We start from the raw sequence: 14,098 nt of genomic DNA on the forward strand, positions 1-14,098 counted from the left end.
AGATGAGAAAGAAATCAGTATTATTTGCCATTTTTTTTCTTTTTTATGTGATTGGCGGTATACGGTGTATACCGGCGATCACATTATCGGGGTCCAAAAAAACCCATCCCGATTCATAATCTTGGGGGTCTCAGCTACCTCCGGTAGCTGAAACCCCCGAGATTTTCCGTCACAAGTTTTTTCCGGCCTGACGTCTCAAAGCGTCGGAACAGAATAAGTACCCTGTTTTTCCGACGTCTTGAGACGTTTCGCTATGGGGTTAACAAGCTTTGCTCTTGTGTGTCCATCACATTTCCAAGACAGATTTTTATCAAAAGGCAACAATGAAGGTTTCCATTATATGAAAATCAAGCAAAAATCTTAAAAACCATAAAGACCTGATGTAAAAAATAAAACAAATGTGACTCACTATGATTTTGCTAATTATATGGTAATAGATAACTGCACATAATATTATTTGCACTTATTTCAATACATTCGACAATTCATAAAAAAACCTACCAGGAACACACTCCATGTGAAGAACCTCACCAGCACCTGCTTGTGCTGATTCTTGTAAAACACAAGGATTTTTCCAGCCTAGTGGGAAAAAGACAGACACATATAATTAAAAAAATAATGAAATTTAAACTAGCCACCAGCACTACCCCCCAATGCTTGGGAAATAATTCCCACTCAGCTGTGGATTAACGCCTTAGTGATAAATCCAAATAGTTCAAATCTGCTGTGTTACTTTATCTCACAAGTCTGGAATGTTTCAGCTTATTTAGGGTTTTTTTCATGATACTTTATACTTTATGTTCATGGTTTATTTAGTTGATATGTTTTGGGCTTATGTATAAAAATATCAGAAATTTGGCAAAAAAAAGGTCAAACTTTGAATGGTTATTCCTCAGCAGTATTACACAGAATAGTTAATCGATAACATACCTTATCCCCACCGTACTAGATCATTTGTCAAATGTACAGTAATTCTGTTCTGATGTTAGGCGAATGAAAAAAAAAAGTAGCAAAATTTTTTTAATTTTAAGAAACTTTTCCCTAATATTTTTAAGGGCCTTTATATATCTGGTCAGTAAAAAGACATTTTGGTGGTCATTAAGTTGTTATTGGCCTTTTTTCACGGTCCGACTGCTCCCGACAATGCTGACTGAGCGATCTGTACTAGGCTCAGTCCAGTGAGCAAATCTCATGCACCATCAATATGTTTTATACTCACTCTGTAAGACCTCCCGATAGGTCCAAGACAGGCCAGATATGGCCCAAACGTTGCCTTGTCTGCCTATTGTAACGTCTTTTTAAATATCATGGAATGAAAATCAAGTTTTTAGGGTTTGTTTGTTTTTTAACAAGGATTACCTTACGGTGCCTTAGAGCTTTTGGATCTGTAAAAAATTGCTCAAGGCACATGGGCTGCCATGTTTTTGACAGCACGCATCCTGTTGAGATAGGACAATGTGAAGACAAGAACGATGATCAGCACAAATTACCATTTCACCTGATGAACAAGCATCTTGCTCGTTTATTGGGTGACTGGCAGCCTGCTCACACAGTATGATTATCATGAAAGTTGTGTATATACTCTAACTATAATAATCTAGCAGTGTAACTGGACCTCAACTCCTTACAACTTTAGACCTCATGCACATGGCCAATTTCGGTAAAGCCATGATAGGGCTCCCTTAAATGTGTAAGCAGCCTCAAGTGTTCACCCTTCTACTCATCATGGATATAAATTAGCAAGAGACATCCTTAAGGTGGCTTTACACACTATGACATCGCTAAAGCGATCTCGTTGGGGTCACGGAATTTGTGACGCACATCCGGCCGCATTAGCGACATCGTTGCGTGTGACACCTATTAGCGATTTTGAAAAGTTGCAAAAACATTCAAAATCGCTAATCGGTGACATGCCCCCCTATTCCCAAATATCGTTGCTGCAGCAGTAACGATGTTGTTCCTCGTTTCTGCGGCAGCACACATTGCTACGTGTGACACCGCAGGAACGAGGAACCTCTCCTTACCTGCGTCCCGCCAGCAATGCGGAAGGAAGGAGGTCGGCGGGATGTTCGTCCCGCTCATCTCAGCCCCTCCACTTTGATTGGGCAGCCGCTTAGTGACGTCGCTGTGACGCTAAACGAACCGCCCCCTTAGAAAGGAGGCCGTTCGCAGATCATAGCGACGTCGCTAGGCAGGTATGTCCGTGTGACGCTGCCGTAGCAATAATGTTTGCTATGGCAGCAATCACCACATATCGGCGGTACGATGGGGGCGGGTGCTATCACGCTTGACATCGCTAGCATCGGCTAGCGATGTCGCAGCGTGTAAAGCGGCCTTTAGGATGTGAGAGACAGTGAAATATAATGAAAATACTGGATCTTGCCAACTAATTACACAGAAGAATGAATTATGTTACCTGGAGTCCAAGAAAAGCCATCACCACTGAATTGATAGTTCCTAATATTCCTTCGGGATCATAAGGCACTGTTGTGTTATAGACCACCTGCAAAAAACTACATATGTGAATATTTTTATTTTTTTTACAGTGATGTATGTAAAAGAAAATGCATACTTCCAGGTCATCTTGCTTGTTCACCATTGTATACTATAGATTTGCACAATTTTATTAATATTCATAATACTTTTATCACTTTTATATATATACGTATACACATGTGGTGTTGTATTTATTTGTATATGTCACGTACAATACTATGTATGATCTATGCATGTAATTTCTATTTGTCCGTAAAGGTATTTATTGCATACACTCATTTATGCGATCACTATTTACATATGTTATTGTAATACTTGTAGCCATTATATTTATTATACATATTTATTTTTCTTAATACAATCATGGTTATTATATTCTGTATATATGGATATGTTGCACCTTGAACTCTTGTTCCAGCTTTCCAGTCAGTAGGAATCTACCGCTTTATCTCTGAACTACTGCGCTCGTGCGGGCGGGACATCTCCTCGGCGTGTGTTAGGATCCCTGTGGCGGTGGGCATGCCTCTCTGTGTGACGTATTCCGGGTGCGTCATAGGAGGGGCGGGTCTGTCTCCAATCTGGCACTTACCGAGGCGTGGTACGTTGCCTTGGCAGCTATAATTTCCAGCGTGACGGGGTTCTTTTGAGACAGCCGATTGGCTGTTTCTTATTTATAAGACACGCTGCCACACATTTAACCACACCCCTTCTGAAGAAGCAAGGCGGCGAAACGTACGTCAAGGGGGGTCCCAGCGGTAAATATAAAACTTTATACCCTTTTATCACATTAGGTGGTGACCTTTGTACCTACTTCTCTATTGTCTTTGGACTCTAATCTCTTTATCCCTGACTATGGTTCCCAGTCTTATACTCCATTTGGAGTGAGATTAAACTAGCGTGGACCCTGGTTAGTGCATTGATTCATATAGACCATTTCTTTAGACATATTGCGTATCCTGGGTATATACTGCCACCTTGTAGCATTAGGATTTAATGCATTGTTTGTAGAACTTTGTATGCAACTAGATATAGACTGCCACCCTGTGGTATTATTAATTATTGCATCATATTGCATTTCTTATAGACATTTGCATGTCCTGGGTATATACTGCCACCCTGTGGCATTAGGAATTAATGCATGTGATACCTCACACACCATTGCTCTGGTGCCCTAAGGAAGAGCTCGTATCTGTATTGGACCACCTGGGCCTGTCCCCTGATGATTCCATGGCATGTCTGGGAGGAAACGCGTCAGGACTTTGTCTTGGACTTTACAGATAAGTTTTCTGTCTCTATCTTATTTTTGATGAGGCCTTTCTAATATTTTGGTGTTTGACCTATGCAGGGTCTTTTTAGGGTCATTTCTAATATTTTTGTGTTTGACCTATGCAGGGTCTTTTTAGGGTCATTTAGGGTCTCCCGTCGGTGAATGGGGGCACCACAACCCTAGGGCGTCATACCCTCCATTGCTAGGTAGGGAGAGCTACTTTAGGGACATCCAGGGACAGCCTTTTCAAGTCTCCCTTCCTAGCCTTTGTTATTATGCACCCTGCATAACTGTTGTCTGTATTACTGTGGTTTTTGATCTTTTAATGGTTATTATTAAAAGTTATTTTTTAATGGGGATTAATCTTTGGTTTTCCTATGCCAGTCTTCAAGAAAAGCGTAAAATGCACCAAGTCCCATGAATTAAGAGCATCTTTTAGTGCTGCCGAAATGAGCCAAGGTATGAAATCTGCTCTTCTGGTATAGTGTACACCACCTTCTGATGTAAAGGATTGAGAATTTGTTGGGCCATGGATGGTCATGTCCCCTTCCGTTAAGCCCAGAGCTGGGATAAAAGCACAAAAGGGACAAAGGTGCAACATGTATATGCCAGTTTTCTGTATCTAGTAGATGAATTTCCCATAAATCTGTTAGGTAAGGTAATAATATGCTTGCACTCTTAGGTCTCCAGGAAGGGATTTGGGCTTAATACCATAGTAGGTCCAAACAACATTGTGAACTCTTCCTGATCTATACTTTGCATTGGAAGACTCAGTGATGTATGGGAACAGCCTTGGCAATAATAGACAAGAAATAGATACGTGGTAGTGTTTTCTACACATACATTATATTCTATAGCCATAGAATACTCCCAAGACATAAGCGACAACTGGCAGTTACTATACAGTGGAACCTTGGTTAACGAGAAAAATCCGTTCTGGTACTGTGCTTGTTAACCAAGTTACTCATTCAGCAAAGCAAGATTTCCCATAGGAAACAATTGCAATGCAGACAATTCGTTCCACAACTTGTTAAGGGTCCCATCCTGGTCCCCTATTGTGCCATTCAACACACGTACAAACACACACAAGCACACGCACAAACACACACATATTATGCTCACCTTACCTTCCGTTCCATCGCCGGCCTCCTGGAACTTGCAGTGCACCACTACAGGATGTGTATCAGGTAACCATCCCGAAGAGGAAGGAACTTCCGCTGCCAGAATGCTAACGTCAAAAGGCAGGAGCCGCTTGCCTCTGATTGACCAGCAAGCTGCCTTTGAGTAGCGGCTGACAGCGCAAGTTCCTCCGTCGTCGCGATGGTTGCCGACACACATCCTGTAGCGGCAGACTACAAGAACCAGGAGGCTAGCGATGGAACAGAAGGTACACATATTATGCTCACCTTACCTTCCGTTCCATCGCCGGCCTCATGGATCTTGCAGTTCGCTGGTACAGAATGTGTATCGGGTAACCATCGCGACAAGGGAGGAACTTCCTCTGCCAGAGCAATTTCCTCCCTCGTCACGATGGTTGCAGATACACATCCTGTACCGGCGAACTACAAGAACCATGAGGCTGGCGATGGAATGTAAGGTGAGCATAATATGTGTGTTTGTGTGGACTGCAAGAGCGGGTCAGAGCGCGGTGGATGTTTGGAACCGGAAGTGTGTGCGATGAGTATTTTGCTCGTACAGCAAAGCTTGCTCGTAAACTGAGTTACAAATTTACAGCAAGCTTTGCTCGTATAGCGAAATACTCGCTAACTGGGTTACTAGTTAAGCAAGGTTCCACTGTAGTAAAATAATCCCAGAATGGAGTAGTGGTAAGTGTGTACTCACATTAGAAGATGGATGTTGATACACATGATCCTCACCAAGAACTAAACGGTCAATGGAACCAGCAGCCCCTCCTGTACAGTTTGGATATTTTCCAAAATCACCAATACCTCCAGGTCCAAGATACCCCCTGCAAAATAGAGGATTCCATAAGAATGGACCTTCAGGAATATAACCAGAGTCAACATTAAAATATACAAGTCAAGCAAGTAAACCTCTTAATGATGGGGTGTCATATGTCTCTATAAATCTGGAACTCTTAAGCAACCATTTGACCTCCTCTTTTTGCATCAGTTCCTTTATTATTATTTATGATTAGAGTGCCATTTTTTTCACATGGCGCTTTATAAGTGAAAACGAGTATATATAATAAAAACAAGGACAATAATCATGAACAATTCAAGGCATGGACTGGTACAGGAGGAGAGAGGACCCTGCCCTTGAGGGCTCACAGTCTATAGGGGATTGGTAAGGATAGAGTAGATGGTCGTGTAGCGATATAGTGGGCTGAGGGTTATTCTACGTTGTTTATGTAGCAAATTTTTTCGTTATAAGTGAAAAAAACAAAGTGCAGCCCCCTTAGTGATCAACATACATACATAATAAATACCAAAATCATAATTAATGTAGAAACTCACGTGGGACATCCAGGTACAGGAAGCAAGAAAGTCAAACACAACCAGCAGGTTTCCAAGACCAATATCATCAACCACTGAGGCCAGAAAGGAACCACATCTTGCAAAAAGAAACATGTGCGGTTCTAGAATGGAAAAATAGCATCTGTAAGCAAGAAAAGCTACTGAGAAGACAGTAAAGTAATGCAACACGGTCAGGATATAGTTACAGTACAACAAAACTCAAACTGCTTGTAGGCAACAATGGAAAACATAGTGTAAATTGAAAAGGAATCTGTCACCAGGCATATACTTCAAAATCTGAGGGCCAATTTATATAGGCGCAGTGGCCCCGCTTCCAATGATATGTCACTTGCTATAGTTCTGACAAAACACTGCTGCAGTTCTGCTAGTCTTCACAATGATGAGCACTGTGTTGCAACAAGGATTGATAGCTTTCTGCACTCAGAGTAGGCAGTTAAATTGTCTACTAATAGAGTGGGGCGTGAGGATAGCCGGTGTTATCATGAATATTGAGAAATACGCAGCAGAAGTTTATCACTGAGATAACTAGAAGAACTGTAAATAAAATTCTCATGGCTTAGCCATTGACTCAGGTGAACACTGACGTCACCGCAAACACAGCCGAAAACAGCTGAAGACAGCCGAGTGACGAGCAGTGCAGGAAATACCCCCGGAAGTTAACAGGACCTTCCATGACGTCCTAGCCATGTGACCAGTCTATAAGCCAATGTCTGTACAAGATTCCCACCAGACTGGTCACATGGCTATGACATCATGGAAGGTCCTGTAGTCAGTGGTGGTTACCCGGGGGCACAGCAATGATCGAACACGGAAGCAGAAGCGGCCAGGAGACAGAATCTGCAGAATGCGTCGTGGGACCTGTAAGTATAATGTCAACGTTTATTATTAACTATATTCTTTATTTTAAAGACCCCCCCCCACCCCATCACATAACTGTAAAATCCAAGTTCGGTGTTCGCGTTATCTCAGAACCCGAACTTTACAAAAAGCTCGGGAGAGTCTCCCTAACACAAACATCGGGGGGTTCGCCTATCACTAACAATGATAGCTGGATATTGGTCTGGAGACCACGTAGCCAAGAACATGAAGAGGCCTTCATGAGGAAATGTCACACTAATTCTACTAAAGCGAGTGTGGGGTGGCATAACTTAAGGCACAGCATTATATTGATTTGGTTGTGGAACCAGTGACCGACATTTCTCCAAAAGTATCCCAGGAGATAATTTTCAACACTATTACAACAGGTAGGGGTAGCATTATAGGCATAGAAGTAATGTCTGATGGGTTAAAGTACACAAATAAAATTCTGACATCAAACAGGGTGAGATGAGTGGACAACATATGTGTAATTAATGGCACATGTACAGTATATCACAAAAGTGAGTACACCCCTCACATTTTGGAAATATTTTATTATATCTTCTTATGGGACAACAATGAAGAAATTACACTTTGATACAATGTAAAGTAGTCAGTATTCAGCTTGTATAACAGTGTAAATTTGGTGTCCTCTAAATAACTCAACACACAGCCATTAATGTCTACACTAGGGCTGGGTGGACCAGGACTGTAAAAGTCCGGATCCGCGCGGTTTCAAAGTTGTCCGGGTGGTCCGGGATTCTGGCTGTTTGATCCGGATCCAGCACTCGAGAAAATAAAAAGGAAAAATAAAGGAAATAAGAATGAAGCAAGAGCTTCATACTTACCCAGGCTCCGGCCGGCTGCACACTACTCCTGCTGCCTCCCTGTGCCACTCATTTCATATGCGCGGCTTAAAGCAGACCGCTCAGGATGAGCTGCACCCGCAATGTGTACTCTGCGGCTCATCCTGAGCGGCCTACTTCATAAAGCAGGCCACATCGCGGGCTGCATTTTGAACACGCCCCCTATCACGTAATAAATTACATCATACCTGGAAGGAGACCATACATTCCAGCATCCACCTTTAGTGTTAGTGCACGATCTAGACCCACGCAGCTCCGGAAGTGAATGTGCGACCCGGAAGCAGCTTGCCGCCATGACACGGAGCATGGTAAGTACAACGCGGGTGTTCCTCCCCCTATCCCTTCCATCAACATTTTTAATCCCTGGATTCCGGTTCACAGACTTATATGGGTACCAGATTCTGGACCGGATCTGGATTTTTTAAGAAAATAAGCAGGGACCTGCTGGTCCTGGTTTTTTGCATGTCCGCTCAGCTTTAGTCTACTCCACTGGCAACTAAAGCGTAAAAATAGGAATAAAGCCAATTCTTCAACTGATGTTCATGTGTTTATTCTGCCTCTCAAATGTCTCGGTACGGCGCGGCTCACAGTTATCTTGCGCTCTAACGATGAGCACTTACACTAAAGATTATGTGGAAATCTCTGAAAAACGTGATTCAGACAAAATTCCCAACAAAAAAAAAATCACTTTAATGAGGCAGAGGGAGTCACTTTGAACTCCCATCTGTACTGTGGTCCAACGGTGGCCATGTTTGCACGCGCCTTTTTAGGCGTTCACAAATGTGCGATCATCAGCAGTTTCATACACCTTTCAAAAGACGGACAATGCGGAACAGAAGCCGAATGGAGTTCGGAATAACTCTGCTTCCTTCCCTGTGAAAGACCACCCCCAAAATCAACTCCAAAATAAAAACTTTAATCAGATAAGCATTCAATTTACACAGCTTGGAGTTGGAAAATAATAATTATGATATGATCAAAACACTCACTTGCCTAATAATTGTGCACACAGTATATTTATATGTATATAAATACACACACACACACACACACACACACACACCTGAAGAGACATATATTACATGTAACTATTTTTTACCTGTGGCACAGGATCCGGTAAAAGCTTTGTAAATAGTAGTTCTAAAACAGAAACCACAAGATACGTAAGACTCAGCCTCTGAAGAACACCCATAATTCGTATATCACTCCAGGATACTGTAAGGAAGAATATACATATACAACATAATTAATATTTAATAAACAGATCGTGCCAAAGTTACAAAGCCAAAATTCATACACGTTTTTTCACATTAGGCACCTCCGAGCACAAGTTCCATTAAATTTGTTCAGCTGTATCGTATCTTTGTATATTGTAGAAGTGCGGTTGCTTCAAGCAAGATATGCAAGTTAAAAAAAGAATGTAAGGCTATGTGCGCACGTGTGCGCTCTGCACCGCACACAAAAGGTCCGCTTCAGAGCGCAGCTGAAAAGCTCTGTTCTGAAGTGCCTGGTGCCTGCAGAATTTGTGCGCTCTGCATGCTGCCTCTCCCTGCAGACAGCAGGCAAAGCGCACGAAAAAAAGTGACATGTCACTTCTTAGAATGCACGCTTCGGGCAGCAGCCGAATCGCTGTGTTCTAATACGCCACGTGCGCACGTCTCCTGCACAATCTTCATAGATTGTGCTGGGGACGCATGCAGTTATGCTGCGGTGCAGAACGCAGCGTAACTGCATGCAATACGCACACGTGCGCACAGAACCTTAATCTTGTCAGAACATAACCTGGCTATTTGTGTAAGCAGAGGCCTGTTACCTAGGTGAGTAGCTTTCAGTATCTAAAAAGAATTCTAGTCATTTATATAAATGAAAATATCGAGGTCACAAGGTCAGATGAACTCCAAATTGGTGTTATTCTTCAATGAAAGATTAAATAAGGAGGAAAGAAGAACAGAAACCGAAGAGTATATAATTTTATGAAAAATAATCTTTTTATTGGTACAAAAATATAAAACCAACATACAGGACAAAGACAAAGGGAAGTATAAAACCTACACCAGGTAGACAAGAAACCGGAGTGTGAGTCCCCCCTCCAGTTGGTGTGGCCACCGTATGGACCGCAATCTATCAGTAATGACCCAATAAGGACATCAAAATACAAGTGTTAAGAAAGCCAGCCAGATAGAGAGGGTGAGTGATTGAGTCATAAACTGCAAATTCCCATCTAATGCACAGGGATCACCGCAATTGTAAGTAAATAAGTAAATGCTTGTGTGCTTGATGAAGGAGATTGCTAAGGCTGCTTTCACACATCCGGTTTTTCCTGTGCGGCACAATCCGGCGCTTTGCAGAAAAAAAACAACCTTTTTTTTGCCGCCGGTTGCGTTTTTTTTTGCATAGACTTACATTAGTGCCGTATTGTGCCGCATGGGCTTGCGTTCCGTCCGTTTTTTGCCGCATGCGGCAGATTTAGACGATGCGGCGGCCGGATGGAACGTTGCCTGTCACGTTTTTTTGTCCGGCAAAAAAAACCGTATCGCGCCGCATCTGGCCGATGCGGCGCGATTTGCAATGCATGCCTATGGACGCCGGATGCGTTTTTTTTCCACTGCGCACGCTCAGTACCCTGCCGCAAGCGGCAAAAACCGGACGGGACGCATGTTAAAAACGTATGCAAAGGATGCGGTTTTGTCGCCGCATCCGTTGCATAGGTTTTAGTGCCGGATTGGCCGGCTCTGCTAAAACCGGAGGTGTGAAAGCAGCCTTCGATGTTAGAGTGTAAGGTGCTGCCACAGCTATCTCCTGAAAATCAGAAAGATTCAAAAGAGGATCTCTGGCAAGTTGGAAGAACTATAAAACCCAATGTTCAATTCCTGATTCAGAGTGATGTAGTCCTGTAAATTACAGGAAATGACAAAGGGTATAGTCCAAGAGAGGCCACCATAAGAGTTTATATGTGGGATCCACATACAATCAGTACGTATGTGACCTCTTGTTTGTGGATCCCTTGGATGGGGACAGATGGCAGCGGAATAATGCTTTTTAAAAAAATGTAATAAAAGTGCAGCCAAACCACAACACCAGGGAACCATACGGTATAATAAGTGGCCAGAGAGATGGACTAAGCAAGTAATCAGGAATGCCCTCCCTCCCGCCGGTGAGACCACCGTTACTACTAGGTAAACATCTTCTGCCCGACATCCTCCCCTTTCTACTAAGTATGGCTCACTGCTCAATTTTCCTTTGCAGTATTTGGCTTGGTTGATTTATTCATCCATATTGCTTGATGTCCACAGGTTATCTCCCAGGCCATGTAACATATCCCTGCTGCACTGGCTTGTTTGTTTGCGGTCTGGCATTCCTGACTCATTACTGATAGATTGCGGTCCATACGGTGGCCACACCGACTGGAGGGGGGACTCACACTCCGGTTTCTTTCTACCTGATGTAGGGTTTATACTTCCCTTTGTCTTTGTCCTGTATGTTGGTTTTATATTTTTGTACCAATAAAAAGATTATTTTTCATAAAATTATGTACTCTTTGGTTTCTGTTCTTCTTTCCTCCTGATTTAATCTATTCTTTACAGGCTGCTTGCACTGCTCTGGATCTGACCAGACTCAGTCCCACTACACTTCTCTCATACTGTAGACCAAATACAAAGAAGGCTATGCTAGCAGCCATGGAGAGCACACCGGTGAAACCAGCGGCACAGCCATGCTGCTGGTCTAAACGATTAATCTTCAGGAGAAAGCAAAGCAGAAAGCCAAGAGGAAGAGGAGCAGTGTGATCCTGAAGATTTATCTTGAGAAAACCTGTTTATTTAATGCTTGCTCATTATGATAAAAATCTAGAATGGCCCCCTAAAAAAAAACAAAACAAAAAACTGTCACCTGATTTTTCCCATATAAAGTCGGGGCAGCCTCTTTCAGCCCTCTGTTACAGCATTTTGGAATGCTGTATAAATGTCCCAAACCCTTCTGCATGACACCCAGGGCAGAGCAAAGCACTGTGGTGCGCATGCGCAGGAAAAGACCAAAGCACACCGGCGCATGCACACTACAATGCTTTGTGCACTGAAGAACACTGTGTGGATGACTGAGGACGTGTCATCCACATGAAGCAAGGAAGGAGGACAGTGATCACAAAAAGAGAAGAGGTGCCAGATCAAGACCTGCAACGTCCAATTTTTTTGCATTGTGCCGAATGGCTTGGAGACATATATACAGCATTCTAAAATGCTGCAACAGAGGACAGAAAGATGCTGACCCTAATTTATGTGGTGAAAACCTAGTGACAGATTACCTTGAAGAATATAAAAATCATATAGAAATGCATACAGTTTTAAGTTTATGGATAGCTTCACATTTAGCACTAGATTACCACAGATCTGGAATCCCTCTAGCTTGTTTGGATTCTAGGCTACTAAGAAGATATCCATGTGCTATCATTTTTTTTCTCCCAAGCACGAAATGATGAAACAGATGAAAACTTAAAAGGAATCTGTCAGCAGGTTTTTGCTACCTCACCTGAGAGCAGCATGATGAAGGAAAAGAAGCCCTGATTGCAGCGCTGTATCACTTAATTTACTGGCTGCAGCAGTTGTGACACAATTAGAATTTTTAGATTTAGCAATGCAGCAGAGCCGAGAAAGATGCCTCCGCCCACACCAAGCTCTGTATGTACAAAGTCTATAGACTGTGAGCTGCCTATCACAGGATGGGGTGTACCAGACTAGCTGACCTAGTCAGGCAATGATAATCTCCGGAAGCTAAACCTAACATTGCAGGTAAACAACTGCACACAGTATGGCAAGAGACACATCGCTAGTTTGTGTGTTAACCTCTGCAGCATGCCGACTTCAGATTGCATGACAAAAACCTGCAGACAGATCTATGTTCATCCATTTTATAATTCTCTCCATAAAACTTTAATAGCAGACGCTCACCGATGAAAATAATAGGACATGCTCGAAGTCTTACAGACTGGATATATGGATCCACTTTAAAACAAATCAATGAAACTGTATTGGTCTGGTGGGCTGTCCAAGAAAAAAAGCTATATGGAGCAGATAAGGGTACGTGCCACAATGAGCGTTACTCGTGAGTCAAAAACACAGTGTTTTACGTTACAAGCAAAGTGGATGGGATTAACAGAAATTTCAATATACTGTGCTGTTTCATGTAACTCAAGCTTCTCCGGCTCTTACAAAATTAAGTGCATAACCCTTATATATTCTGATCTCAATATAATTGAAAGAAAGGAAATTTGTCAATTATATTTGGAAGGGAGAATATAAAAGTTATGCACTTCTTAATGTAAGTGCCGGAGGAGCGTGATTTACGTGAGACAGCTGTCGCTCAATCATTTCTTAGTCGCCTCTCCTCATGTGATGTTCACATAAAGTGCTGTATACATATCAGTGGCGAGTACTGCTCTTTCATTTATTCTAGTTTTCTTATACCAATTGTTGATCAAGCTGCCTCTTGGGCTGAGCACCACCATAAGGCTGCTTTCACACTACGTTTTTTTAACATGCGTCATGAACTTTTTTTAATGCAAAAACTGATCCAGTGCAAATGCGTTTTCATTTCAATGCATTTGCAATGGACTTGCGTCAACATGCGTTCACATGCGTTTCCGTGCGTTATAGTGAGGATCCAGCGACTTGCAGTTTTTTTACTTTTTTCAAAAACGCTACTTGTAGCGTTTTTGAGCTGCGTCCAAATACTGTTTTTCACTGGATCCTGACTATACTGCACGCAAACGCATGTGAACGCTGGCATGCTGATAGACAGGATCCTGCTTGCTCTACTGAGCATGCCCAGAAACCAGGCTGGCGTGATCAGTCTCTCTATCCCCCTCCCTCTCTCCCATCTCTCCCCCGCCTGAGAGCGGTGGACGCTCGTAACCAAGGTAAATATCGGGTATCCAAGCAAAGCGCTTCGCTTAGTTACCCGATGATTACCTTGGTTACGTGTGCAGGGAGCAGGCAGTCCGGCTCCTAGCAGCTGCGGACGCTCGTAACCAAGGTAAATATCGGGTATCCAAGCAAAGCACTTCGCTTAGTTACCCGATGTTTATCTTGGTTACCAGCGTCCGCAGCTGTCAGATGCCG

The 14,098-nt window shown here is 42.8% G+C and overlaps 1 protein-coding gene across 1 annotated transcript in view; it reads right to left on the minus strand.

Moving 5' to 3' along the window:
* The window catches only part of HGSNAT (heparan-alpha-glucosaminide N-acetyltransferase), a 75,184-nt gene that overhangs the window by 15,536 nt on the left and 45,550 nt on the right, over positions 1–14,098 (minus strand). The window contains exons 11-15 of the mRNA XM_075352490.1: positions 9,085–9,200; positions 6,241–6,362; positions 5,606–5,732; positions 2,417–2,503; positions 502–579 (exon numbers count right to left, since the gene is read on the minus strand). Of these exons, the coding sequence (XP_075208605.1) occupies positions 502–579; positions 2,417–2,503; positions 5,606–5,732; positions 6,241–6,362; positions 9,085–9,200 (530 nt within the window). The remainder of the gene's footprint in view (positions 1–501; positions 580–2,416; positions 2,504–5,605; positions 5,733–6,240; positions 6,363–9,084; positions 9,201–14,098) is intronic.

The sequence above is a fragment of the Anomaloglossus baeobatrachus genome, chromosome 1 (assembly GCF_048569485.1).
Source record: "Anomaloglossus baeobatrachus isolate aAnoBae1 chromosome 1, aAnoBae1.hap1, whole genome shotgun sequence".
NCBI lineage: Eukaryota > Metazoa > Chordata > Amphibia > Anura > Aromobatidae > Anomaloglossus > Anomaloglossus baeobatrachus.